Raw genomic sequence first — 26,647 nt, 5'->3', positions numbered from 1 at the left:
TGGTCCAAAAATGTACTCTGGGTGAATTTGTATGGTTTAATATGACATCCAAACAGAGCCCACCATATACAATTAGACATCAACATGAAGAAAGTATTAAAAATAGAAACTTCATGTTTAGAGGTGCTGCATCCTCATCAGAAAATCAAGCTCCCATAATCATAACACCCGGTTATTTTAGTGAATAAGTTTAAACTTTAGAAAAAATGAAAGAGGAAGAAGCTTGTGCACATCCCTTTAAAAAATGGAGTGATGCCCAGCATTCTCATGAAACATTGAAGTACCATGTAAGAGCTGAGGTGTTGGAAAGTGGACGTTTTGGATTTAAATCTTTTTAACTATGTGTGTGGTGGATAACATATAATATTAATGAATAATAGCTTTAATCTAACTGGTTTCCTACTTGTTTATGTATAACACACATGTACCTATCCTGCAGCATGACCGTCCTGGAGCACATGGAGCTGTATTCTGGCATCAAGTGTGACTGGTCGTCCAGTGACCGAGCCAGTGAAATCAAGAGGTATGCTAAGTTACTGCTTTATTCACAACACCAGAATAGATGAATGAAACTATCTTTTTATGCACATATAGAAAAGCTCAAATTAACACCTGAATTGGCTAGAGTTTCAGACATTTGATTATTTTTGTTATGATTTCTCTCTTGATTTGTCTTCCAGCCTCCTCTCTGATGTCGACTTGTATCATGTGCGTTATGTCCGAGTCAGTCAGCTGTCTGGGGGTATGAAGCGTAGATTGTGTGTGGCCCTAGCGTTTGTTGGAGGGTCGACGGCAGTCGTGTTGGATGAACCCACCAGTGGAGTAGACCCACACGCAAGGAAACACATTTGGAACCTGATCACGAAACAGAGACTTGGTGAGAACATAGTGTATAGCAGTAATACTGATAGTGGTAATGGGAATATTAGGAAAAGATAGACATTTGTATTGTTTACTCCTTTGAAAAATGTGAATACCTCTGAGATTCTTGTTGATTTCTGTTCAATATTTACTCCCCATAAATGAGTTTTTTACATTACTTTCATATATATGAAGGCAAACAATAGCTTCAAAATTGTCATGATATTCTATTAAACAATGCTTTCCCATCAACTTAATCATATATATGGATAGCCTAATCATCTAAGGAGCCGGAACTCAAAGTGCAGAGTTCTATAACAGAAAAATATGATCACCCTGATATGTTTCTAAGTTTGTCAGCACCATGCCCGTGCTCGTTGGTTTCACCGAAGTTGTAAATATCTGCAAGATCTGCATCTCAGGGTTTCTTCACACATCAAGCTGAGTCCATGATGTAACTGAAATACTGAGAGTAGTTCACTAACCTCACTCAATCAATAGGCCAGTCAACAATCAGGAACACCTTTACATACAATTATATTTGTTTACCTATCCCAGAGCGGACCATCCTGCTGTCCACGCATCACCTGGATGAGGCCGATACCCTCGGAGACACCATCGCCATCATGCACGAGGGTCACATTCTGTGTTGTGGGTCCCCCATGTTCCTGAAGGGGAAGCTGGGTGGGGGGTACCATCTCACTGTGGAGAAGGCTACCAAGATGGAGGTTGGACATGTTTCATTTCTTTTTGAGAGAGAAGCTTCACTTAAAGTGAGATCTTTTACTCCAATACAGTGTCTCTCTGCATTAAAATCAGATCTTTTACTACTATACGATATGATACCTCTCTGCATTAAAATCAGACCTTTTACTCTGATATGATACTTCCCGAGGCAAGGTGTCAACTGACTACAAAAGTCCAGTTTCCACCCTTGCCAAACTACATTTGAATTTACACCTCTCATATCACTTGCATTTGCTTCAAACAAAATTGCAGTGCCCAGTCAAATGATCTGATCGATACTCAAGCATCTATTGTGTAATAAAAGAGGTCTTACTTCGCGAAGTGCATCAAATCGTTTGAGTACCATGATTAGAAATATGCAAAGGTTTGCAAAATATCTGACAAGGCCTAAATCCTGCAGTCGACTGAAATCAGCACATTGGAATCCATGTTGTTTACGAACCGGATGTCTAGTTCATTGCACGATTTTGATTGAGGTTTGCATAGACTTGTGAGTCCGGCCAAAATATAACTCTGAAATTCCAGCCTAGTTCAGCAAGGGTAGAAACAGGACTTTTACTGTCAGTTAAACTCCCTTGCCTCCGGAAGATGCCATAATCTCTGCAGACCCGTGTCATATTGGAGTAAATGATCAGATTTAATGAGATTGCACAGCAGCAATTTATGAAGTGGTGCTCAGAGGCAACCATGATGGCTGCAGCTATTGTGTAGCTGTAATATACTACTCAAAATTTGATAAGGATCACTAGGTGATATGTGTGTAAGTTACCACAAACATAACAAAAGACATGACTCTGACTCAGAAACGTGTTTAATCATGTTATGAATGAAAATGCATGAACGGCATGAACTTGTATCAATATGGAATGTTTGAAATCTGCAAACACCAAAAGGCATTTCATTAAAAAATGTTAACAGCAAACAAGAGAAAGAATTACACAGTTATGAGGGATAGTCCATCATTACACTTAGTCGATGAAGTGTCAATATCGAGTATGACCTCCCCTTGCATCAATGACGGCCTGACAACGTCGAGATATGCTGTCAATAAACACCCGGATGTTCCCAATGGGAAGGTTGTTCCACTCTTCCACGAGGGCATGTCCGAGCTCTGCCAAAGTCGTGGGTTGTGCTCTACGGCGTGAAAGGGCAACCTGCAGCATGTTCCAGACATGCTCAATCGGGTTCAAGTCCGGCGAGCGCGCTGGCCAATCCATGCGGACAATTGTCTCCTGCTCAAGGTACTGCTCAACCACCCTGGCGTGATGAGGACGGGTGTTATCCATCAGGATGAACTCAGGGCCAACAGCACCAGCGTAGGGTCTGACGTACACATCGAGGATCTCATCCCGGTACCTCACCCCCGTCATTGTTCCTTTCTCCAAGACATGAAGATCTGTCCTTCCATCTCTGTTGATTCCACCCCAGACCATGATGGAACCACCACCATAACGGTCATGTTCACTAATGTTGGCATCATGGAAACGTTCACGTTGTCGTCGCCACACCCGCTGCCTCCTGTCTGTAAAGTCCAAACAATACCTGGACTCATCGGTGAACAGAACTGGAACCCAATCGTTCCGTGTCCAAGTGACATGATCTTCAGCCCATTCCAATCGCTCCCGCCGGAGTCGAACAGTCAGGGGGATTCGGACACATGCCCTTCTCGAGTAGAGACCTGCATTGTGAAGACGATTCCGTATCGTCTGAGTGGACACATTCACCCCCGAGGCGTTCAGGAGGTCGTTACGTAGGCTGGTTGCTGTCCAGAAGGGATGACGTCGTGCCTGAAGAGCCACAAAATGATCTTGGCGTTGGGTTGTCGACCTCTGACGACCACCCCCATGTGGGTGTGCTGCTGTACCAAAATTTTGCTGTCGGGACCAGGCCCTGCTTACAACGCTCTGGCTGACGTTTAGTGCATTGGCAACGTCACGTTGTGAATAGCCAGCATCAAGCATTCCAATACATCTTCCCAGTTATTCTGTCGTCAGGCGACGCCTTACACGTTGAGGGGGCATTGCGTAGATAAACGTAGTGTAAACACTCAGTTGAGTTTACAGTTTCACAATGAATCAGACACCGTTGCCTGATTGGAAATCGTGCAATGGTAGCAAAAGCATGAACTGTGATGTGAAACGCATTTCCCATGGCATGAAATGCACGTGCACGTGTGTTGGAGACGTTTTTGATTTCACTTGAACACAATATTGCCAGTTATGCAGTTATTTTGTTTTTTTATTAAGAAAAATATCTACGATCCTTATCAAATTTTGAGTAGTATATTACTATGACGTTAGACTCAATTCTTTCCAACACTGTAAGCTGAATTAAGGGTTTAAACACTCTTATTACAATCAGATTTGTGACTCCTATACACTACCACTCTGTGAAGATCTGAAGACATTATCATACGAAGTCACATGAGCCAATCAGTGTTCTAACTTCTAACTTCTTTGTACCAGCAGATCTTTTTTCTGTATCTCGAAAATGAATATTATCAATGATATCCAAATGCTAAAACATAGAGCCATGCTATTGTTTTGTTGTTGATATACAATACATATTTTAAGAAGATTAGGTTATAAGGTAAATGATGTATTAATCTTAGAATTTTAACTGAAAACAATTATATTTTTTAGGCCTCCGGAACATTCAATGGAAACCAAAGTGAGTACAAATGAATACAACCAATAATGATGTACCCTGGGGCTGTAATTATTCAAAAGCATACATAGAAGTATCAAAGAAATGCTCAGCATAATTAGGATGTCATTGGGAATTATTAGAGATTCTTGTCATTGAGCTGTCCATGTGTCATATAGGTGGGCCTGTTTGACAAAACAACAAAATGGGGATTATGTGGACACAATGTCTGTATGGATAGTACTTAGATGAGTGGACACCAGAAACAACAACACACATCGTTTCATCCTAAACAGATGCATCTCACAAACATCACCACTATAACCACTGGTGGATGTTATATGGCTGTATTATTTCTGACTAAAATTGCTTTTCACTCATGACCTCCCTCCAATACAGGTGACTGCACTAGCACTCAAGTCCTGGCCTTCATGAAGACAATGTTGCCAAAAACCCAGCTTGTGGAGGAATTTGGGACTGAGATGACCTTCAACCTGCCACGAGAGGACAGTGTCCACACACCGTTTGACGTATTCTTCAGACGACTCGACGAACACTGTAATCACCTGTGTATAAGCAGCTACGGCGTCTCTGATACTACCCTTGAAGATGTAAGATGAACAAATGTAGATTAAACTCGATAATGTGTTTTCCGAAATGCAAAAACAATTTGGATATAATTCTCATTGTGTTTAAAACACATTCAGACGTCGCTGACTCACACTACATAGTACATCAAAACTTGATTATTTTTGATAAATTACTTGTGAAATTAAACCACACTATTAACTCCCAGCAGAATCAGTAACAGCACTATGGTCTCGCATTTCCACTCCATTCTTCTGATAAGGATATATCCATATTTTTTTATGGTCATGAGATCTGAGGTATTGAAGTTTCCCTCGCTCACTAACATCAGATTTCAATATATCATTTACTGCTCACATCAAAAATAAAAATGGCTTTTGATGAATGAGAAAGAATTCATTCCAATGAAAAGGTTTCCTGTGAAGAGCTAGATTACATTTTTGATTTTTTTTTTTGACAATTTACCAAGATGGGATGATGTAATGTCTTGTAAAATCTTTTAGAACCTGATTTCTGTTCACTTCTGAAACACCTGATGATGATCTCAGTTTGCAACATATAACTGACCCCATAATCCTATATATGTTTCAAAAGGGAGGATCAGCTTTTGTGATGCTTATCTTACCATTCCAGGTGTTCCTGAAAGTGACAGCTCTGGCAGATGACAATGTTGTCCTCAATGAAGAAGTCCTGGAGAAAGAGCGCCTCAAACCATTACGTACTCACACTACCACCGAGACTGCAAGCGATACAACATCGGAGACAAGCAGTCAAGGTAACAACACTTAATTCAATCATAGTTTGGGTAACAATACTTAATACAGTCTTGAAACGGCAAGGTAACAATATTTAATATCAGCTTAGTCAAGTTAACACTAATTCATACAGTATTAGTCTTCTTCACAAAGAAATATCCTATCTTGGTGAAGGTAATAACAATATATTCAGTCTTGGTCATGGAAACATACTTTATGAGTTTTTGTTATGGTAACAATGCTTTATTGGTTGTGGAATCCATTTTCAATTATCTGAAGTATTTGTATGTAAACTATTTTGCCAAGGCAAAAACAAATTTGAAGTGTATGTGTTCAGTGAACTCTTGTGAACACTTGTGAACACCATTTCCCCAGAGACGACAGTGAACATGCTGGACACCGGTCGGTTGAGATACTCCGGTTTGTCCCTGAAGCTGCAGCAGATGTCAGCGTTGTTGATGAAACGTTTCCACCACTACCGCCGTGACTGGCGCATGTACCTCTCCATCGTGCTTTTGCCGTTCCTGCTATTTTTGGCATCAATGGGCTTTGCCAGGATCCGCCCCGAGACGGAGTCCATGCCTAGCTTGCTCCTCACACCTGACATGTATGGCCCTGACAACTACATGTTCTTCAAGTATGTACACTGACCGTCATTTCTTTCAAATCCATTTGTTATTGTGTATGTAGTTCTTATCCAGTTTGATTGTCCATATCGGTATAAACCTCTAGGCTTATTTGTCATCTTCACACAACAATGCAATGTACTGAGAGCAGCAAATTTCACCTCACTCCTATAATGGGAATCAAAGTTATATGTCATGTTTACACATTAAACCATTTTTCTTATACCTTTGGTACCCGTGAAGGTCCAGATTAGAACAGGTCTTCAGCAGCTCATGCTTGCCATAAAAGACGACTAATGGGATTGGGTGGTCAGGCCTGCTGACTTGGTTAATGCATGTCATCATATCCCAATTGTGTAGATCGATGCTCATGATGTCAATCTTTGGATTTTCTGGTCCACTTGATTATTTACAGACCACCATCATACAGCTGGAATGTTATCGAGTATGGCATTAAACAAAAAACAAACAAATCTTATAGCTTTGGCACAAATCAATGACAACACAGATACATTTCAATAGACTCATCTCAAACGTTATTCAACCTCAGTTATCTTGTATTTCCTAATATACAATCTGATGTGTTACTAGTCAAGATTTGTTTCACAATATAGGGCTTGCTTACATATGCATTGTTTTTTTCCAGGGATATGAGCTATGAATCACTGAGTGACAGAATCGCAGAAACATTGACCCAGAAGCCTGGCGTCGGCACTGTTTGTTTAGATGGATTTGATTCTGGGTAAGAACCTGCCTGAAGTTTTACTTTTATGCAAGTTTTTGTCATAGCATGGTGTCCATCAGCCATTCATCATGTTTGTTTTTTCCTCTTTTATTTTTAGAATTGGCTCTGAAATTGCGGCATTTCATGTTAGGGCCTGTGTTGACGTATGGGACTTATGATCGTCTTAGCACAATGGCTGTCGTAGGTCTATGTTAAAGTATGGGACTTATGATCATCATAAGATTGCTTTGTGGAACAAGGTTCTGAGTGTTACAAAGTAAAAACATCATTTTCAGTTTACCAATCACATGTGACTGGACGAATAGAAGCTTCACCCCCCGTGTCCCCCAGACAAACAACGATGGATGTAAGTGTGAGAATTTCAAGCAGCAGTGTGCCCCTGGTTCAGTCCCAATTCCCAGACACATCCAAACCCCGACCGGCAACTACCTGCAAGACCTGCTTGGCGAAGACATCTCACAGTATCTTCTACACAGTTTTGATGACTTCCTAGAGAAAAGGTAAAATAAATCCAATTCAATTGTATTCTTGAAAGATGAACATTAGCAAAGAAAACAACATTGATATGAGAAATATGTTTTTATGTATTTCTTGTGATTTTGGGCAGACAATTGTTGATTTTATTTTTCATAGATGAGCCAGCCTGAAGTAACATAAAAACAATTATTTAACATTTTTGTTACATATCAGAACCAACATGCTTGTAAGAGCCAGCTAAAACTAGGGATTTGGTTGTCAGGCTCTGTATTTTGGCTGGCTGTATGTCATTGTACCTTGATCGTGTAGATCATTGTACCTTGATGGTATGGATTATTTTGTACCTAGATGGTGTAGATCATTGTACCTTGATGGTGTGGATTATTTTGTACCTAGATGGTGTAGATCATTGTACCTTGATGGTGTGGGTCATTGTACCTGGATTGTGTGGATCATTGGAACCTTGATGGTGTGGATTATTGTACCTTGATGGTGTGGATCATTGTACCTTGATGGTGTGGATCATTGTACCTTGATTGTGTGGATTATTGTACCTTGATGGTGTGGATCATTGGAACTTGATGGTGTGGATCATTGTACCTTGATGGTGTGGATTATTGTACCTTGATGGTGTGGATCATTGTACCTTGATGGTGTGGATCATTGTATCTTGATGGTTTGGATCATTGTACCTTGATGGTGTGGATCATTGTACCTTGATGGTGTGGATTATTGTACCTTGATGGTGTGGATCATTGTACCTTGATGGTGTGGATTATTGTACCTTGATGGTGTGGATCATTGTACCTTGATGGTGTGGATCATTGTATCTCAATGGTGTGGATCATTGTATCTCGATGGTGTGGATCATTGTACTTTGATGTGGATCATTGTACCTTGATGTGGATCATTGTACCTTGATGGTGTGGATCATTGCTAATCCTTATTGGCTAGTTTACCTGGTCTGCTGCCACTGTTACATAGCATTCACTCACTGTACATCTGACCATGCAGGTACGGAGGTTGGTCCTACGAAGTTGGCCCAGAGGGAACAGACACAGACATGGCTGCCACTGTGTGGTTCAACAACGAAGGTTACCATGCCATGCCAGCATTCTTCAACGCCTTCAGTAACTCTCTCCTCAGAGCCAAATTAGGACAGAAGGCTGGTATGGACCCATCCAAATATGGCATCAGTGTCTACAGTCATCCAATCACATTGCACACAATGACATTGTCACTGGATAGCATGTGAGTATGCACCTTCTTCATATATCCAGTCATCTTTAATTTACAGTTTGATATATTTTGAAATGAAAGCAAATTATTTATCTCGATGAATAATATTAGTTATCAGTCTTGTCACTTAAGTAAATAGACCTGTGAAGATCCGGGGTAGAGCAGCAACCCATGCTTGCCATAAAATTCGACTATGTTTGCCGTAACAGGCGACTAATGGGATCAGGTGGTCAGGCTTGCTGACTTGGTTGATGCATGCCATCGTATCCCAATTGTGTGGATTGATGCTCATGATGTCAATCACTGGATTGTCTGGTCCAGACTGGATTATTTACAGACCACCGTCTTAAAGCTGGAATATTGCTGAGTGCAGCGTTAAACAACAAACAAAGAAATTTAAGTGGATGAGTCTTCCCTATTTATGTGACAAAATAATAAAATATTTGATGGTTGATGATAATGGTGTTTCTAAATGCTAAACACGTTTGTGACATAGTGAAATACTGTTCAAGGCAGCATCACACCAAATGCATTCAATGTTAATAGGGGTCAGCAAGCCACAGATGCTGGAATCTCATTGGTCTTCCTGCTGGCCTTCACCTTCATCTCCACTGCCTTCATGGTCTACCTCGTCAATGAAGACCTGAACAAAGAGAAACAGCTGCAGTTCATCAGCGGAGTTGGGCCTGTCCTCTACTGGGTCACTTCATTCATATGGGACATGGTCAGTAGTATCATAATAATAAATAGCAATAATGATCATAAACTGCTGCCTGCTCATAAGAGGACCTTCACTCACTCAGTGTCTCCCGATGAAGAGAGGTTGGGTGGCCTAGTGGTTGAAGTGCTTGCTTGTCATGCCAAAGGCCCAGGTTCTATTCCCCTCATGGGTACAATGTGTGAAGTAGGACTCTGGGTTGAATGGGAGTCAGTGTCCCTTGCCTGTTGTAAGATTGGTGATGAGATGATTTGTTGTTTGCCTATCATCGTGCCCTGATGGACTATTGTTGGTACCCTCCGGTTACTTGTTTATCGGGGGCACGGGTGGCCCAGTCGTCGAAGGCGCTGTGATTCGCTGTGCAGAGTTGGTTCCCTTGGGCACACCAAAAACCTATGACTGTGGGTTTGAATCTCGGTTCGCCTCGATTATGTTTCTAGGTTTGTCAGCACCATACCCATGCTCGTTGGCTACATTGAAGTGGTAAACGTCTGAGACCTGCATCACTTAGGGCTCTCCTCCCACATTAAGCTGACACACCAAAATATAACTGGAATAATGTTAAAAGCAGCGTTAAACTCTAGACTTGATATTTTACAGCTCGTGAATATTGCTAACTGTACCCTTACTCACTCACTCACTCACTCACTCCATTAGATTGCTGCTTTATTTGAAAATGAATGTTGTAACAAATTCACTTAACCTTTGATCTGTGTGTCCCAGTTACTATACAGTTTTACTGTGGCCCTGGCTGTGGTGGCATTGGCCATATTCCGACTCGGACCTTACTGGGACAGACAGAACCTGGCTGCAGTGGTCAGTCTCATCATGTTGTACGGGTAAGTACAGTCCACAGTTCCTCATGACCCCAGACTAAAACACCCTTTGTGGAACCTGCGTTACAATCGCCCCTAGCAACCTATGGGTTTTTTAAGATGTGACACAATGATTGGGTGGTCAGATCTGGTGACTTAGTTGATTGCATGTCATTGTACCCTGATGGCATGGATTGTTGCACACAGTCACTGGACTGTCTGGTCTGAATTCAAACATTTACAGGCTTTTTCATATGATGAGTTAGAAACAACAACAAAAACAGACAAACAACAGTGTTTTCCTTCTTTGTAATATACTTCATTTGGTCTGAAGCATCCTTATTTTGAACATTTATCAACTGAGTGTTTCTGTATGATTGGATTTTCTCCAACTTTCACAAAATGTGATAGTCAGTTGAGGTGCATATTTTTCCTTATGACTGCCATGCATGTATTTCATGTTTCGAAATGAAACCTTTATTGTAAAGAATATCATAACCATCATCCAACAACTTGAAATACTGCGGTAGCCATTTTGTTTTTTCATTGATGTCAGACAAAACCCATGACAGTTGACAAGATCAGGTGAGCTAACAATCCCCTGTTTTTCTCCAGATGGTCCGTGATACCACTGATGTACATGACACTGAAGCTATTCAAGAGTGCATCAGCAGCCTACCTCACTCTGTTCTGCATCAACATGCTCATCGGCATACTCACCATCATCACCATCTTTGTGCTGATCATCTTCCAGACTATCGGCACGGTAGGCTACTTACATACAATACTGAGAATAGGCCTTGAAGTAGGATAAACATGAGGCAGTAGTTCCTAATATTACAGTTTTCAGGCATCGTTAGAAATGAATATATTTTGAAAACTGGAAAATATTGAAGTGCATAAAGTTCACACTATTATATAATTATGCTATGAAATAAGGACACAGTGTGTATGCTATGATATGATATGATATGATAGAGAAATAGTATGAGAACTTTCACTGTTATGATGAGCAGATCTCAAATTAAGAATGTTTGTGTTTGTATACACAGGTAGCATGCGAATTCACTAAATCTATCCTTAAGATCCGGGTTCGAAAAGGTCTAAAGCAACCCATGCTTGTCGTAAGAGGCGTCTAATGGGATCGCTGACCTGGTTGATGCATGTCATCATATCCCAATTATCAATGATCATGATGTCAATCACTGGATTGTCTGGTCCAGACTCGATTGTCTACAGACAGCTCTAATATAGCAGTTAAATGCTGAGTGCGGCATTAAACAACAAACAAATAAACTTAAACAAAACAAACGTTTGACAAACAAACAAAGAAACTTAAAATATCCCTTCATTCTTCAGCGCATTGGTGAAGCCTTCGATGTCTGCCGCTACTTGTTCCTCATATTCCCTCAATTCTGCATGGGTCAAGGTCTCATTGATGTCACCGTGAACCACTACAAGTACCTGCTGTTTGCTAGGTTCGGAGACGATGTGTATGAAAGTCCCTTCTCCTTCGAGATGCTAGGCTGGAACCTGCTTGCCATGGGGATTCAGGGTCTCGTGTTCTTCATAATCACAATCATTATTGAAAGTAAACGCAGCAATGGCGCAAGGTAACCTTTGTAATGTGATGTTTTAGTTTATTATGTTTGAAAAGTTCTTCTTGAATTCTCTATTCAAACTCATTTAATTTTTTTCAAAAACAAAATGTTCATAAGATCCTTTTATGAAGTTAATATTCTTAGTTGTAATATATGTACAATGTGTCGTGCATACGTTAAAATGTGCTCCTGTTTATTATGGGGCTGCCCCTGTGGTCTAGTGGTAGAGCATCTGCCCGGAGAGACATTAATAGATAGAACTTGTTGTTACCCTGCCTGGTGGCTGGCATTAAGAGGCTAAAACAAGGACTGGTCGGCTCAGAGTCAGTATGCTGTGTCTGAATGGGGTATTCATGTTTATTGCGGCAGGGTATCTCAGTGGGCTAGCACTATAAATCGTCATAAGTCCGAACTAGTATAAGCAGCCACTCAGACACATGTGCATGCATGTTGCTATATAAGTGCAGTAATCTTGCAAGCGACGTTAACCTCCATTTCATCTCTCCTGTTTATTATGGACAAGGTATAACTCCGTCTTCTTTCCTTATGGGCAAACCAAAGTGGTATAAGTCTAAAACCTACATCACTCCAGGCTGTCCTCCCACATCAAGCTGACATTCAGTGATATTACTGGTATACTGTTCAAAGTGGTGTTAAACCCAACTCACTCACTCTCTTGTAAGAGCAATGGAGTAGCCCAGTTGTTATAGTATTGGTTGACAGGAGACTGAGTTGGAGTCCTACTTGCTGGTATACTGTTAAAATTGGAATGAAACCCTTCTCATTCTTTTTTAACTTTAGTCATTTTCTCTGATGTTATTTAAAACAATTTGGTTGATGACTAAAGAAGGATTTCTAAGTATAAGGTTCACAGGAATTATGCTCACAAGATGTCACAAATCATTAACAATAAATGTCATGTGTTCACTTGTCATGCTGAAGACCTATAGATTTGACATGTAATATTAAAATGCCCATAGTACAATAATTTAAGAAATCTTTATATCAAACCATCTTACTGTAAAAAGCTCTTTGTACAACTGTACGTAACGAATGATACACAAATGTCTTGTCTTGGTACATTCTTCAAAACCTAGCAAATCAAGAAGAGACAGTGTATCTCCATGTGTATATGTGATCAATCCTGTATTTATATGTTATAATAATCTTTTGCATGGATAAGTTGTAAAAGCTTAACGTAAATAAAGACTTGAACTGAATGTCTCCTGCTGCAGAATCCCAAGCCGCCTGTTGGACATCCCTGAGGAAGATGGAGATGTCCACAACGAGAGACTTCGTATACAACATGGACAGACAAAGGATGACATTCTCTATGTCAATGGACTTTCAAAGGTGGGGCAGGATATTGTTTAATAAAATCAATTTACTGAAATTCCTGGACTATATTTAGACGAGACATTTTTTGTGTCTTTAATCCTGTCTGTAGGTGGTTAAAAAAGAAATGAAAAACAAGGCTTTTCTGATTTGTAGTTTGGTCTTCCAGAAGGTTATACAGATGTGCTGCTGCTTTCATCAAGTTGATCACTTTCATCATACAGTGTAATTTGGTGTAGGTTTTGGGTCAACTTGTTCGCATTCAGTGCAATCCACTTCTTAAACCATGGTTCTACTTGAGATAGATGTTGAGTCCTATTTGTAGCTTGGTTATTATTGTGACCTTGACCTTCCTGCAGATGTACCGTCGACACATGAAGGGATTCCTGGCTGTGGACAACCTGTGCTTCGGTGTCTCAAAGGGAGAGGTAAGGAACTGAGGAAGATAAGAATATTGTCAGGTTCTACTATATAACATAATAATGATGTTAATTTGCACGATCTATAGCCACATGTTGTATAGAAAAAGGTTTGTTTGTTCCACACAGCACTCAGCATATTCCAACTATTTGATGACAGCCTGTAAACCATGAAGTCTGGGCTGAACAAACTAGTGATTGATATTATGAAGTATTGTTGACTGCTGCATGAAACACACAATCAAACAAATATTTGTAGGATGAGGTGGTAAAAATGCTGCCAAGTATTGGTTATACTTGGATTAGTCTCCAGAAGACTGTAACTTAATGCCTCTTGCTATCAACCACTTCATATTGCCTAACTGTTGTTATCTCTTTTACATAACTGTTGTTTTGTATGAAGCAATAACTAGGTTACTAGTATGCAAATGACACGTAGCATTGTGTCATGTGTGAAGGATAAATCATACTTTTCTTAAAACAAGATGTCACAAATACCACCACCCTTTTCCTATGTGTTTTATATCCACTATCTTCTTCAACTCAGTGTTTCGGGCTGCTGGGAGTTAATGGAGCTGGCAAGACAACAACCTTCCGGATGTTGACCGGGGACACCAACACCTCCAGCGGAGCTGCATACCTGAATGGACACAAGTAAGTTGTGCATGAACACCTCTAGCAGAGATGCATACCTGAGCAAACCCAGAGGTTTGAGGTGCCTCAATTTGCTGTGAAGGGTTACGCCCCTTTGGCCACACATCATATATTTTTCGTTTCACGAGCCAGGCGCTCCTACTTAAAAAGCAGCCAGTCTAAAAAAAAAATTATACATACTAATATTTTTATTATCTCTTCAACTAGTAATACAGACCTTCTTATACAATAAAAAATGTTGTATATGAATTCCATGTCTACATCACTATCAGTGATTCAAGAGGCCACATTACCTCCACAGCAGAATGACTTTCATATAAATTAATAATTGACATTTATTCTAATTTATATTTTTAAACAAACTTTTGTGGAAAAGCTGGAATAAATCCATGAAACATAAAATTTAAAAAAGTGTGGCCTTAGCTTTGTATCTTATCTGATAGTATAGGGTTAAAAGCTCAAAATCATCTCTCAGAGTCAGCACTTTAATGTGGGTGTCACCAAGATGGTAAGTGTCAATATCATGCATAATTTGGGGCTTCCTTCCAATATTAAGCTGATTCACAATGGTATAAGTGAATTAATCGCCAAGACAGTAAACCAAACTCACTCACTCACTCACTTTTCAGGATCAGCACAGGCGACCCCTACCTTGGTCAGGAGATAGGGTACTGTCCACAGGAGGGGGGGTTGGATGGTTTCCTCAGTGGAGAGGAGATCCTCTTCTGCTATGCCAAACTGAAGGGCATGTCTGAACAATACGCTCACAAGGTGATCAATTGTGCTATTCTCTTACACCAGAAATAACATGAAGCCAGAACTGTTCCTGTTTTATTGATCAGTCTGCTGTACATTTTTGAAAGAAAAGAAATACCTTGTTTGATTTTGAACAGATGAAATTTCATTGACACACTTTGACCCAAGAACCTTTGTAAACCCTTGGTACAACAGGGACACAAATTGGCCTGGCTGAAAGCAAGCATTATGATGCATAGAAACAACTGGAATGATCAATAGCAAATTAAGACATTTCTGTGGTTGTCAATTGTTCACAGTAGTGTTTAAATAGCATGTAATCATCCATCTGCCTGAAGCAAAGGAGTTAACTGACTGTAAAAGTCCAGTTGCCATCCTTGCTGAACTAGGCTGGAATTATGGAGTTATATTTTGTCTGGACTAACGAGTCTATGCATTGTTCAATCAAAATCCTGTATTGAAATCGACATCCGGTTCATAAACAACATGGCAACTGCCATGGTGAATTTGTTGGATTGCAGGATTTGCAGACAGTGTGTACTGTCAAATGGGCGTTGACAGATATTTTCCAAATCATTTCATGTTTTAATCAAGGTGATCAAGTGATTTGATGTACTTGCGAGGTAAAAACTGTTTTATTGCAATAAAGATCTTTATTATCGATGGGATCATATTGACTTTGAATATATGGAATATGATTGGTCAGTGGGGGGACATAGTAGGGACATAACTCATTATAGCCACTGATGGTGCTACGATCGAGTCCAGTTTGGCAGGAGTGGAAACTGGACTTTTAACATAAGTTAACTCACATGCCTTGGGAAGATGTTTATCATCTTTATACTTGCAAAGTTTATTAAGAGGAGTTTCTTTTGTGAAACCAGGTGGTTGTGGACTTGGTGGGCAAGCTCCACCTGGCTGCCTACGCTCAGAAGACCATCAACACATACAGTGGTGGCACCAAGAGGAAGCTGTCACTGGCCATCGCCATGTTGGGAGAACCACCCGTCCTCTTCCTGGTAAATACACTTCAGTCTGACAGTCTTAAAGTACTCTAACCTCATTCTTCTTCAAATATTCAAACCTAGTTCATCTTCAAATACTCAAAACCTAGTTCTTCAAATACCCAAACCTAGTCCTTCAAATATCACCATCTTTGTCCCTGTTGGAGTCGTGGGACTCACTTGGCCTGAAACACTTTATGCTTGTTGTTAAAGCCAACAAAATTGGGCATGGAATGGTCAGAGTCTGTGACTTGGTTGATCACACTCTGATGGCATTTCTCGTCATATCAATCATTGGTTTGTCTGGTCCAAGCCTTGTTTATTAATGTGTAAAACAATATTCACTCCTTTCACTCATTGTCTTATTATAAGGGCCATCATGCATCAAACCAAATTTATTGACAGTTGTTAATTTCACACATAAAGAAGTTGATTTCCATAATTCCTACACCGATAAAGTTTCTATATCATGACTGGATTTGGATTAGGATTCAGTACACTTACCTCCCCTTGCAGGATGAACCCACGTCAGGCATGGACCCTGCCACCAGGAGGCTTGTGTGGAAGTGTATATCTAAGGCTGGACAGAATGGACAGTCCATTGTTCTTACTTCACACAGGTGAGTTAAGGAACTATTTCCCCCAAATAACGTATATGCACTGCAGTCCAACATGGACGGACACAGTGAGTATAACAATTTCTTCAATTAAGAATAATTTTTTAAGAAATTTAATTGATTTGAAGCCAATGTTAAGAATGAAAGGAAGGGCGGGTCAGAGTAGGTACCAAGTATTTTATGGCCGAGCCATCTGAGAAGGACACAGACCAGTGGTCAGGCTCTGAGGTGGGGCTGCTGCTGGCATGTCTTTGTGCTCCGATGATGTGGATCGTTACCTAGACTGTCAGTCCCTGGTGTTCCAGTCTCCATTGTTTACATGCTGCTCTGATCTACCTAGAGAAACAACATTCACTGACTCACTCCATACATATGTGGCTTGGAATCGATTTGGGGGCGGTCAGGTAGCCTAGTGTTACAGCGTTCGCTTGCCACGCCGAAGACCCGCGTTCGATTCCCGACATGGGTACAATGTGTGAAGCCCATTTCTGGTGTCCCCAACCGTGATATTGCTGGAATATTGCTAAAAGCGGCGTAAGACCATACTCACTCACTCACTCACTGGAAATGATTTGGTTATAACTTTGTTGGTCTTTTTCATTCTGTGTTGCAAAGAACACATTTCTTATATATGTATAAAACTATTTTGATTCAATATCTGTTGAACTGGATTCCAGCATGGATGAATGTGATTCCCTGTGTTCCCGACTGGCCATCATGGTCAATGGCAGACTCATGTGTCTTGGCAGTGCCCAGCATCTCAAGACGAAGTAAGTCAACCATATACTTCTACAATGCATGAAAAAATGTTAAATAATGTTTCAAAGATACTGGTAGATGTTATTACATTTTGGGCAAATCCAAATTATCATCTTGATTTACAGATTTGATTGACACAACAAAAATACAAACAAACAGACGTTTGTTAGGCCATGGTTGGTATACAGATTACCGGTATTAGATTTTTATATGGTGTGCCTTTACCTGGGTGGGGTATCCTAGTGTATCCTAGCATTAGGTTGTCACAGTCGGCCAGTTTGAGTCCCAAATGGTTACAGGGCTGTGGGGTAGCCTCGTGGTTACAGCGTTTGCTCGTCATACCAGTGACCCGGGTTCGATTACCCACATGGGTACAATGTGTGAAGCCCATTTCTGGTGTCCCTCAGCTGTGATATTGCAGGAATATTACTAAAATCTGCCTAAAACCAGACTCCCTCACACATTCATTCACCCCAATGGTTGCAATGTCTGAAGCCCATTTTTGGTGTTGCCAGCTTTGATATGCTGAAATATTGTTAAGAGTGTGTGAAAACCAACTGCTGCTAATTCACTCACAAAGTGACCTACATATATGGATCTAATGAATTCCTTATAATAATCCAGGTTCGGCGATGGCTATACCGTGACAATGCACATTCAGGGCTTGTCCAACAACCGCTTCAACATCGAGCAGGCCTTCCTCAACCGCTTCCCTGGCGCGACCATCAAGGTCAGTGTGGGAGGCAAGGTCAGTAGTGTTATTATTTTATTTCCCCTCTGGACCATGCGATGCTGTATTCCTACTTGAGCTCAACTGACCACTACTCTCTCAACTCTGCACATCTCACAGTAAGGCAAGCCTTTTCTAATACTCAAGAAATATGGCACAATGGTTTCAAACATTTGGGTCTCACCAAATTTAGGTTGTGGCCTCAGTGAATCCCTTAAATCATGAAGGATGGGTACCTTGTATGGTTATTTGGATACTATGGTCTGTATGTGCCTGTAGTTAATACCTAGGGATTCAGGGTCAGAATAGATTGGAGGACATGTAAGGAAAGTTGGGATGTTGATACAAAGTATTGTCAAGGATGTCAGTGTCTACTTGTGATCAGGGTGTATGTCATACTGTGTACTGGGTCATTGGTGCCATGTTTCTTCTATCAGCATGATCAGTTTGTAGCTACAAATTCTATCCTGGATGGTATATGTTGAATACAGTGAAACCTTCACATTCCAGACAGTATTTTCTGAAACTCCTGTTTAATTAATCATGGGAGTCCCTCACATTATACAGATCTGCCTCCAGTTACATGTCATCAGATGCAAGGACTGTAAGGGTTTCACTGTAGCATGATGAGAACATATACCAAAATAACAAACTCTTGCTGACAAAAGCTTGTTACCCTGGCAATCTGAGTTAAAACATGATATGTATGTCATGTTTGGTGGGTGATCTGCAGGACCACCTCCTCAAGCAGCATGTATTTTATTAAAAACACTTGTTCAATGTTTATCAAGTTTTTGTATTCTGATATTTTTCTTGACCATGTTGATGTTTCTTATTGGCAACATTGTGACTATATACTGCAAAATTCATGTCACAGTTTTGGTAGATCTATATGTCAGTACATATCTTGCCATCTCTAGAGAAACATCCATAACATCATCATACGATGATGTGCTTGAAGATGAGAGACGTGTTAATATATTAATCACCATCATTCTGAATATCAACTGTTCTTTTCAACATTCTAAATATTTGATTGTAAGTAAGTTATAGAACATACTCATACTGGCTTGAAACTCCTGAGTAGAGTTTCATGTCATCTTCTGAGAAACACATTAGACATGAACATTGGTAGGTAGATATGGCAGGAGAACCATGGGATAAGGAGCAAATGAGTGCTGCCGGACACACTTCCTTTTTTCCAATTGGCTATACACTCTCTTTGAAAGTCGGTAAAGAGAGTTGACTAATTCCAGTGGAGATTGGAAGGTCGGGGATTCCCTCCCGGCTGTGTCATAGCAAAAGACATTCAAAAATGGTCCTTGTTGTTACCCTGCCTGGCACTCGGAATTAAGGTGCTAAAACAAGGAGTCTGTATACTGTGTCTGTGTGGAATATTAATGTTAAACTGCATCATGGTATCTCAGTGGGCTCTCACTATAAAATCAACATTAGTCTGGACTAAAAAACAAACATGCGTTCATGCACGTCGCTATATTAATGCCATACTCATTAAAAGCATCATCAAACCTCATTTCACCTCACCTCACCTCACCTTACCTTAACTCCAGTGTAACATTTCTCTTTTGATTATATTATTATGTTTTACATCGATTCTGCATGTCGCTATATGAACTTCCCTGTGCTATCATCCAAGGCCAGTGACACAGATCAACAATCTTCCTTCTCCAATGTCCTCAGAATGCTCGGATCCCTTAGACTATATATAAATGTATATATGATTCAATAAAATGTTCCACCTTGTGACATTCAAATGAGTATGATGTTCTCCCAGTCATCCTTCTGAATGCTTTTGAACTTTCATATTATCTATTGATGCTATGTTATATACCTGTGAACTCTGTAGAATCCTGTAGAATCCTATAGAACACTGTTGAATCCTATAGGCCTCTGTAGAACATTGTAGACCCAGCAGAATCACTATGGAACTAGTACCAACCCCAGCCTCTATATCTGTGTCACCACTTTAGGGTCAGTTTGAGGAACTGTAGTAGTTCTGATCGTTTACTTTATCAACTCTTGATGTAAAAGTCAACATGGTTGGTAAAGGACACATTTGAGGTCAGCATGGCCAAAGGTCAAAGTGAACTTGTGGCATTGGTATGTCATCTGTGCATCCATCTATTAACTTTCAAACTCCTCCAAACTGGCTGGAAGAGCCTAAAACTTTATGAGGATCATTACAGGATTCATGGAATTAAATTTGTAAAAATTGCTTTTTAAATAAAAACCCAAACAAGATGAATCTCTCTGACTTCATCATTATACTGTTATCTTTGTCCATTAATCCTATGTCATAGGCTTTGTCATTATACTGTTATCTTTGTCCATTAATCCTATGTCATAGGCTTTGTCATTACATTGTCATCTTTGTACAGTAGAACACGGTTATAACGAACATGGATAGAGCGAACAAACAAATACAACAAACTGTTAAAAAATCCCTGAATTATCTCCTATATATTATCATATAAAATTTACGTACATAATTAACTCTCTACAGCGAACTAACAGATATAATGAACTGATATCTGATTCCCCACAAGCCCATCTACCACTAATTAGTGACGTGTATAGCGAACTGAGAAATATCACTCAGTGTCAAGTGTCACTGACAATTGGCTGTACACAATCAGCGGCGAATCAACACAATCACTGGTGATGATTCGACCTTATTAAACTTGCATTATGTTAATCTTACCTGTCCATGTAATTTGGACCAATCTTGTCTGTAAAACAAACATTAATCCTACAACTAGATCAAAATATTTTGAAGTTGTATCATTGGGTACTTTTTAACTGAATCACCGGTAGATGCGAGAGGAAACGTGGATAAACGTGTATGTGTATTGTGTTTTTCTTGAGCCAAGATGGCGGACGTTTCCGACATATATAACGTATATATCGAACGACGTATATAACGAACTGATTTCTGCGGTCCTTTGCAGTTCGTTATATCCATGTTCTACTGTACATTCATTCCACAATTTGTTAGGTAAACATATCTATCTATCATCCATCCATCCATCCATCCATGAACTTACAGAGCAAGAAGTAGCTCTGAAACGCCATAACAAAGAATACAGGTTGCTATCCATAAAAAGTGTCATGCATCCATGTTCTCGCAACTTCTAAATGCCTATCAAAGACTTCAAGTTTAAGAAAAATCTTTACAACTCTTCTAAGAAACCATAAGATCCCGTAATGTGAAACATTGACATGTGTAGCTATACCATGGGATTGAGGTTTGTCAATGTTCACTTTTTTATAGAAATATCTCAAGTTTATGCTGAAGTCATGGGCAGAATTACCATTGTGGGGTGAAGTCTGATAGGTGTGAAATCTGACAAAGTGGGGAAAGGGGTGAAGTCTGACAAACTAGGGATAGGGCTGAAGTCTGTGGGGACAGGGTGAAGTCTGATAGGGCTGAAGTCTGACAAAGTGGGGATAGGGCTGAAGTCTGACAAAGTGGGGATAGGGCTGAAGTCTGACAAACTAGGGATAGGGCTGAAGTCTGTGGGGACAGGGTGAAGTCTGATAGGGCTGAAGTCTGACAAAGTGGGGATAGGGCTGAAGTCTGACAAACTAGGGATAGCGCTGAAGTCAGTGGGGACAGGGTGAAGTCTGATAGGGCTGAAGTCTGACAAAGTGGGGATAGGGCTGAAGTCTGACAAACTAGGGATAGCGCTGAAGTCAGTGGGGACAGGGTGAAGTCTGATAGGGCTGAAGTCTGACAAAGTAGGGATAGGGCTGAAGTCTGACAAACTAGGGATAGGGCTGAAGTCTGACAAACTAGGGATAGGGCTGAAGTCAGTGGGGATAGGGTGAAGTCTGATAGGGCTGAAGTCTGACAAAGTGGGGATAGGGCTGAAGTCTGACAAAGTGGGAATAGGGCTGTATCTAACTTGGGTTTGTGTTTTCAACATGATTAGATTATTGTTCTACTTAGCACAACATTGATCTATGCGAGTGAAAACATTGGGCCACAGTGTCATCTATATAGGAAGTACCTAGCAGATCACTATGTAGAATGAGGCCTTCCAGGAATAGGTGCCTCTCAGTGTGGAATAGTGTTTACTGTCTGTCCCACACTCTATTACTTTAATAACACTAGTTGTTCCATGGAATAGGCTGGGAGCCCGGCCATGCTGACTTCCTCGTGCCTGTTGTTAAGGGTACACCCATGATAATACTTGTGCCTGTTGTTCAGGGTACACCCATGATAATACTTGTGCCTGTTGTTCAGGGTACACCCATGATAATACTTGTGCCTGTTGTTCAGGGTACACCCATGATAATACTTGTGCCTGTTGTTCAGGGTACACCCATGATAATACTTGTGCATGATAATACTACAGGACCAGCACACCAGTGTACTTGAAGTTGGCATTCCGCGCAACACAACATCTGTGTCAGAGCTGTTCTCCATCCTCCAGACAGCCCAAGAGAAAAACCACATCACCAGATACTCCCTCTCTCAAACTACACTGGATACTGTAAGTATTTTAAAAAATGATATTCCATATCTCAAACATCACTGGATACTGTAAGTACTATAAAAAATGATATTCCATATCTCAAAAATCACTGGATACTGTAAGTATTGTTAATAATGATATTCCATATCTCAAACATCACTGGATACTGTAAGTATTGTTAATAATGATATTCCATATCTCAAACATCACTGGATACTGTAAGTATTGTTAATAACAATATTCCATATCTCAAGCATCGCTGGATACTGTAAGTATTGTTAATAACAATATTCCCTCGCTCAAACATCACTGGATACTGTAAGTATTGTTTATTATGATATTCCATATCTCAAACATTACTAGATACTGTAAGTATTGTTAATAACGATATTCCCTCTCTCAAACATCACTGGATACTTTAAGTATTGTTAATAACAATATTCCATATCTCAAACATCACTGGATACTGTAAGTATTGTTAATAACGATATTCCTTATCGCAAGCATCGCTGGATACTTAAAGTATTGTAAATAACGATATTCCATATCTCAAACAATATTGTTAGTCACACTCTCTGGCTAATACACATCACAATAATGATGGTCATGAGTGAATCACATTGTATTAATACTTCAGTTTAATTCAAGCCCCTTTAGTGACAGAAGACAGTTGATACCTGCCATCAATGCCTCTTCTCCATCTCAGAAGCAGATTTACCTCTTTAAGTGAGGCAACAACAAATCCCAATTGTGTGTGCAACTAGATCTCTATGTGAGACTTCACGCTGTGATCTTGTGCCCATCTGAAACCAAGGTCTAGACGATGTAATGACTTGTGAAGCTGAGAACTTCTCTGGATACTTTGCATTATCTGTATTGGTTCAATTAATCTTCCATCTTCCTGAGGCAAGGGAGGAACTAGACTGTAATTATGGAGTTATTTCTTGGCTGGACTAATGAGTCTATGGATAATCCAATCAAAATCGCGTAACGAAATTTGGTCGTTCGCAGGATTTGCGAAGCATGTGTATCGTCAACTTAGTGTTAACAGATACTGTCAAAATCTTTTCATGTTTTTAATCAAGGTGCTCACATGATTTGATGCACTTCGCGGAGTAAGACCCGTTTTATTTTAATAGCTTGATTATATCAATCAGATCATCTTTACTGAAGCAAATGCAAGTGATATGAGATGAGGAATCTGATTGGTCAATAGAAGGGACAGAACTTGTAATGGCCCCAGGTGGCAATAGATTGAGCCCAGAAATTCATAATAAACTTGACTGTTACAGTCAGTTAATCCATTCCTCCGGAACATGTTAATCTTCATCATAAAATATAAGTTAATTTAATTCAGCAACAGCTAACAGCAGTTAACCACTTGCCTTGAACAAGCTTCTTTAGTAATGTAGTGCTAAACCAAAGGAGTGTGCCTGATGAAGGCCAGCAGGCCAGAACCTTGAGATTGTGTGTACTGATGATTTTAGTTAGCAGACTATTACAGAGTCATTTTAAGTGGGAATTAAATTTGCTAGGACTGCCATTTTCCCCAGGGCTAGTCCCCTTTTAAGAACTCTGCATGCTTTAAGACCTGAATTGAATTTGTTTCAGGTGTTTGTCAACTTCGCCCAAGAACAATCTGACAGCATATCTGATAAAGATGATGATCTGTCCACATCTGGTGGGGAGTCTGGATCAGAGCAGTCAGGAATACTCCCAGGACCATTCTCCAATCAGACATATGCGTACATGAACCCACAGTATATGGCGGACCCTCAAGATGAGAGATTCTCATCACAATACGCAGCCAACCTTGCACAGGCCTCCACTAGCATCTCCATGAAGGAAGGCAAAATTAACAAGGCCTTCGATGACGATAACAAGGTGTTTGATACAAGATTGTGATTTATAACAGCTTTTCCAACAGATGACTGACTTTAATGTTTTGTGAAAACGTCCTTAATCTTCAGACCAAATGTGACAGTTTTATTGTGCAACTGTATTTGTAAAACTTACATCCATATTTTGCAATTATGATAAAGAATTTTGTCATCTAATTGGTTTTGCATGATAACCACAAAACTCATAGTTTCAGCTGCTGTAAACAAATCAATGTGGACACTGAAGTCCTTACACTGTACTGATTGCTAGCATAATATTTGAATATAAAACAAAATTCGTTAAAATGTACCAAACAATAAATCTTGCTAATGGACATTTTGGTTTTCAGTTTCACCTGAAATGTTCAGGCATGTGGACCTATGTTTCATCAACTCAGTTTAACAATTTGCAATATGTTTTGTGATATTGTTTCATATTCAGTTAAGCAAGATAACAATGCAAATGATTGTTTTATCATGTTAATAGCATTGCCAATGAGGATAATATTTTATAGTATTTACTAGAATATTGTTATATAATAGAGGTCGATCTGTCGATTTCAAGATTTGAATAAGTATTTGTATGACGATATCAACATGATACAACCTTTTTACTTTTTATACATGACTTTTGTATCATAATTTTCAATTTCTCATGATAGGGTATAAACATATCATCATGCGACAAATGAACCAAAACTTCAATACTTTTCTCTCAGCAACTTTATACAAAATATGCTCCATGCAAGTTGTTTTTTCACTGTAACGAATGATTTAAATAACAATTGGAAGATAGAAAATAATGTTTCAAATGTCTTATTCATATTGCACAGAACAGGAATCATAGTGGGGTTGGTAGCACATTTTGCAATGCTCCATTCCATTCTATCAGCATTTAAAGGGTAAAAGAATTGCTCAAAGCTTTATGTTTTTTCAACTGTAGACTACAACTTGTAAGTGATGCTTGGATAATAGGGTGCAATACAATGTTTGTCTCGTAGAAGCATCTGTCAAAGTTTAATGTCATGTTCCTCTCTGTTCTGTGTACATTAATTTGTATGATGAACCAGTACCAGTTGTTCTCATGGTAATCTTAAAATATGTTTTTTAATGTTTTAAAGAAAACAAATGGAGACAATGTACTGTGATTTGTTTCCTGAGAATCAACACATTGCATAATAGGAACCAAATCTCTGTGTTGCCACTGTTCTGTCATAATTTTGTTCATTTTGTTTTCAATGTGTAACTTTGTACAAGTCTCTCTCTGATCTATTTTGCATGGAACCAGAGGGTTGTTTAGCCTCTCTCTACAGACGTTTTGTATCATGTGACCAGAATTAGCAGCTATTGTGATGTGTATATATTATGGTGATACACTATTTTGTGGATACAGCCTAATATGTACAGACAATTTTATAACTTTCATATTTTCAATATTACAATTATAGATAGATGCAATATATTTTTTTTAATATTTTTAACAAAATCCTGTTTGTCTAAATAAACTATATGATGCATTTTAAAATGTTTTTGGTGAATATGTGTTGACAATAATTAATTCAGAAAATATATTTTCCTCCCTGTAATACTTCAGGAGTGGGGGGTTTAGGTACAGTGGTACAGTGGTACAGTGGACATGTATCCCAGTGGTACCACACCTTGATGTGAAATTGGTTGTTTGTTTGTTTGTTGTTTAACGTCGCACTCAGCAATATTCCAGCTATATGACGGCGGTCTGTAAATAATCGAGTCTGGACCAGACAGACCAGAGATTAATATCATGAGCATCGATCCACGCAATTGGGATACGATGACATGCATCAACCAAGTCAGCGAGTCTGACAACTCGATCCCGTTAGTTGCTTCTTACAACAAGCACAGTTGCCTTTTACAGCAAGCATGGGTTGCTGAAGACCTATTCTACCCTGGATCTTCACGGGTCTCTTGATGTAGGAGGAACTTGATGAAAGATCACATCTACCACCTCTGTGAAACACATATATTGTGCTGACAGTACTTGTTTGTTGTTTCACAACGCACTCAGCAATATTCCAGTTATATGACGCAGTCTGTAAATATCCAGTCTGGACAATCCAGTGATTGACATCATGAACATTGTTGTATGCAATTGGGATATGATGACATGCATCAACCAAGTCAGCGAGCCTGACCACCC

At 39.7% G+C, this 26,647-nt stretch overlaps 1 protein-coding gene across 3 annotated transcripts in view; it reads left to right on the top strand.

The window, feature by feature from the left end:
- Positions 1–25,990, top strand: part of LOC139468221 (uncharacterized) — a 134,393-nt gene extending 108,403 nt beyond the window's left edge. For 2 of the 3 annotated variants that reach the window (XM_071250041.1, XM_071250042.1), the window contains exons 77-100: positions 440–523; positions 681–877; positions 1,420–1,589; positions 4,251–4,278; positions 4,654–4,865; positions 5,476–5,617; positions 5,973–6,234; positions 6,870–6,965; positions 7,244–7,468; positions 8,460–8,696; positions 9,231–9,408; positions 10,126–10,241; positions 10,833–10,983; positions 11,577–11,830; positions 13,054–13,171; positions 13,513–13,581; positions 14,120–14,226; positions 14,856–14,997; positions 15,867–16,001; positions 16,503–16,606; positions 17,281–17,373; positions 17,987–18,110; positions 22,472–22,609; positions 24,203–25,990. In XM_071250041.1, the coding sequence (XP_071106142.1) occupies positions 440–523; positions 681–877; positions 1,420–1,589; positions 4,251–4,278; positions 4,654–4,865; positions 5,476–5,617; positions 5,973–6,234; positions 6,870–6,965; positions 7,244–7,468; positions 8,460–8,696; positions 9,231–9,408; positions 10,126–10,241; positions 10,833–10,983; positions 11,577–11,830; positions 13,054–13,171; positions 13,513–13,581; positions 14,120–14,226; positions 14,856–14,997; positions 15,867–16,001; positions 16,503–16,606; positions 17,281–17,373; positions 17,987–18,110; positions 22,472–22,609; positions 24,203–24,496 (3,676 nt within the window). In that variant the 3' untranslated portion in view covers positions 24,497–25,990. The remainder of the gene's footprint in view (positions 1–439; positions 524–680; positions 878–1,419; positions 1,590–4,250; positions 4,279–4,653; positions 4,866–5,475; positions 5,618–5,972; positions 6,235–6,869; positions 6,966–7,243; positions 7,469–8,459; positions 8,697–9,230; positions 9,409–10,125; positions 10,242–10,832; positions 10,984–11,576; positions 11,831–13,053; positions 13,172–13,512; positions 13,582–14,119; positions 14,227–14,855; positions 14,998–15,866; positions 16,002–16,502; positions 16,607–17,280; positions 17,374–17,986; positions 18,111–22,471; positions 22,610–24,202) is intronic. The other variant, XM_071250043.1, reaches the window with a different exon arrangement.
- Positions 25,991–26,647: the final 657 nt, after the last annotated feature.

Source organism: Haliotis cracherodii, unplaced genomic scaffold (assembly GCF_022045235.1).
Source record: "Haliotis cracherodii isolate W230 unplaced genomic scaffold, xgHalCrac1.p SCAF_2, whole genome shotgun sequence".
NCBI classification, from domain to species: domain Eukaryota; kingdom Metazoa; phylum Mollusca; class Gastropoda; order Lepetellida; family Haliotidae; genus Haliotis; species Haliotis cracherodii.
The sequence above is the reverse complement of the archived record's forward strand: the minus strand, read 5'-3'. Positions and strand labels throughout refer to the sequence as shown.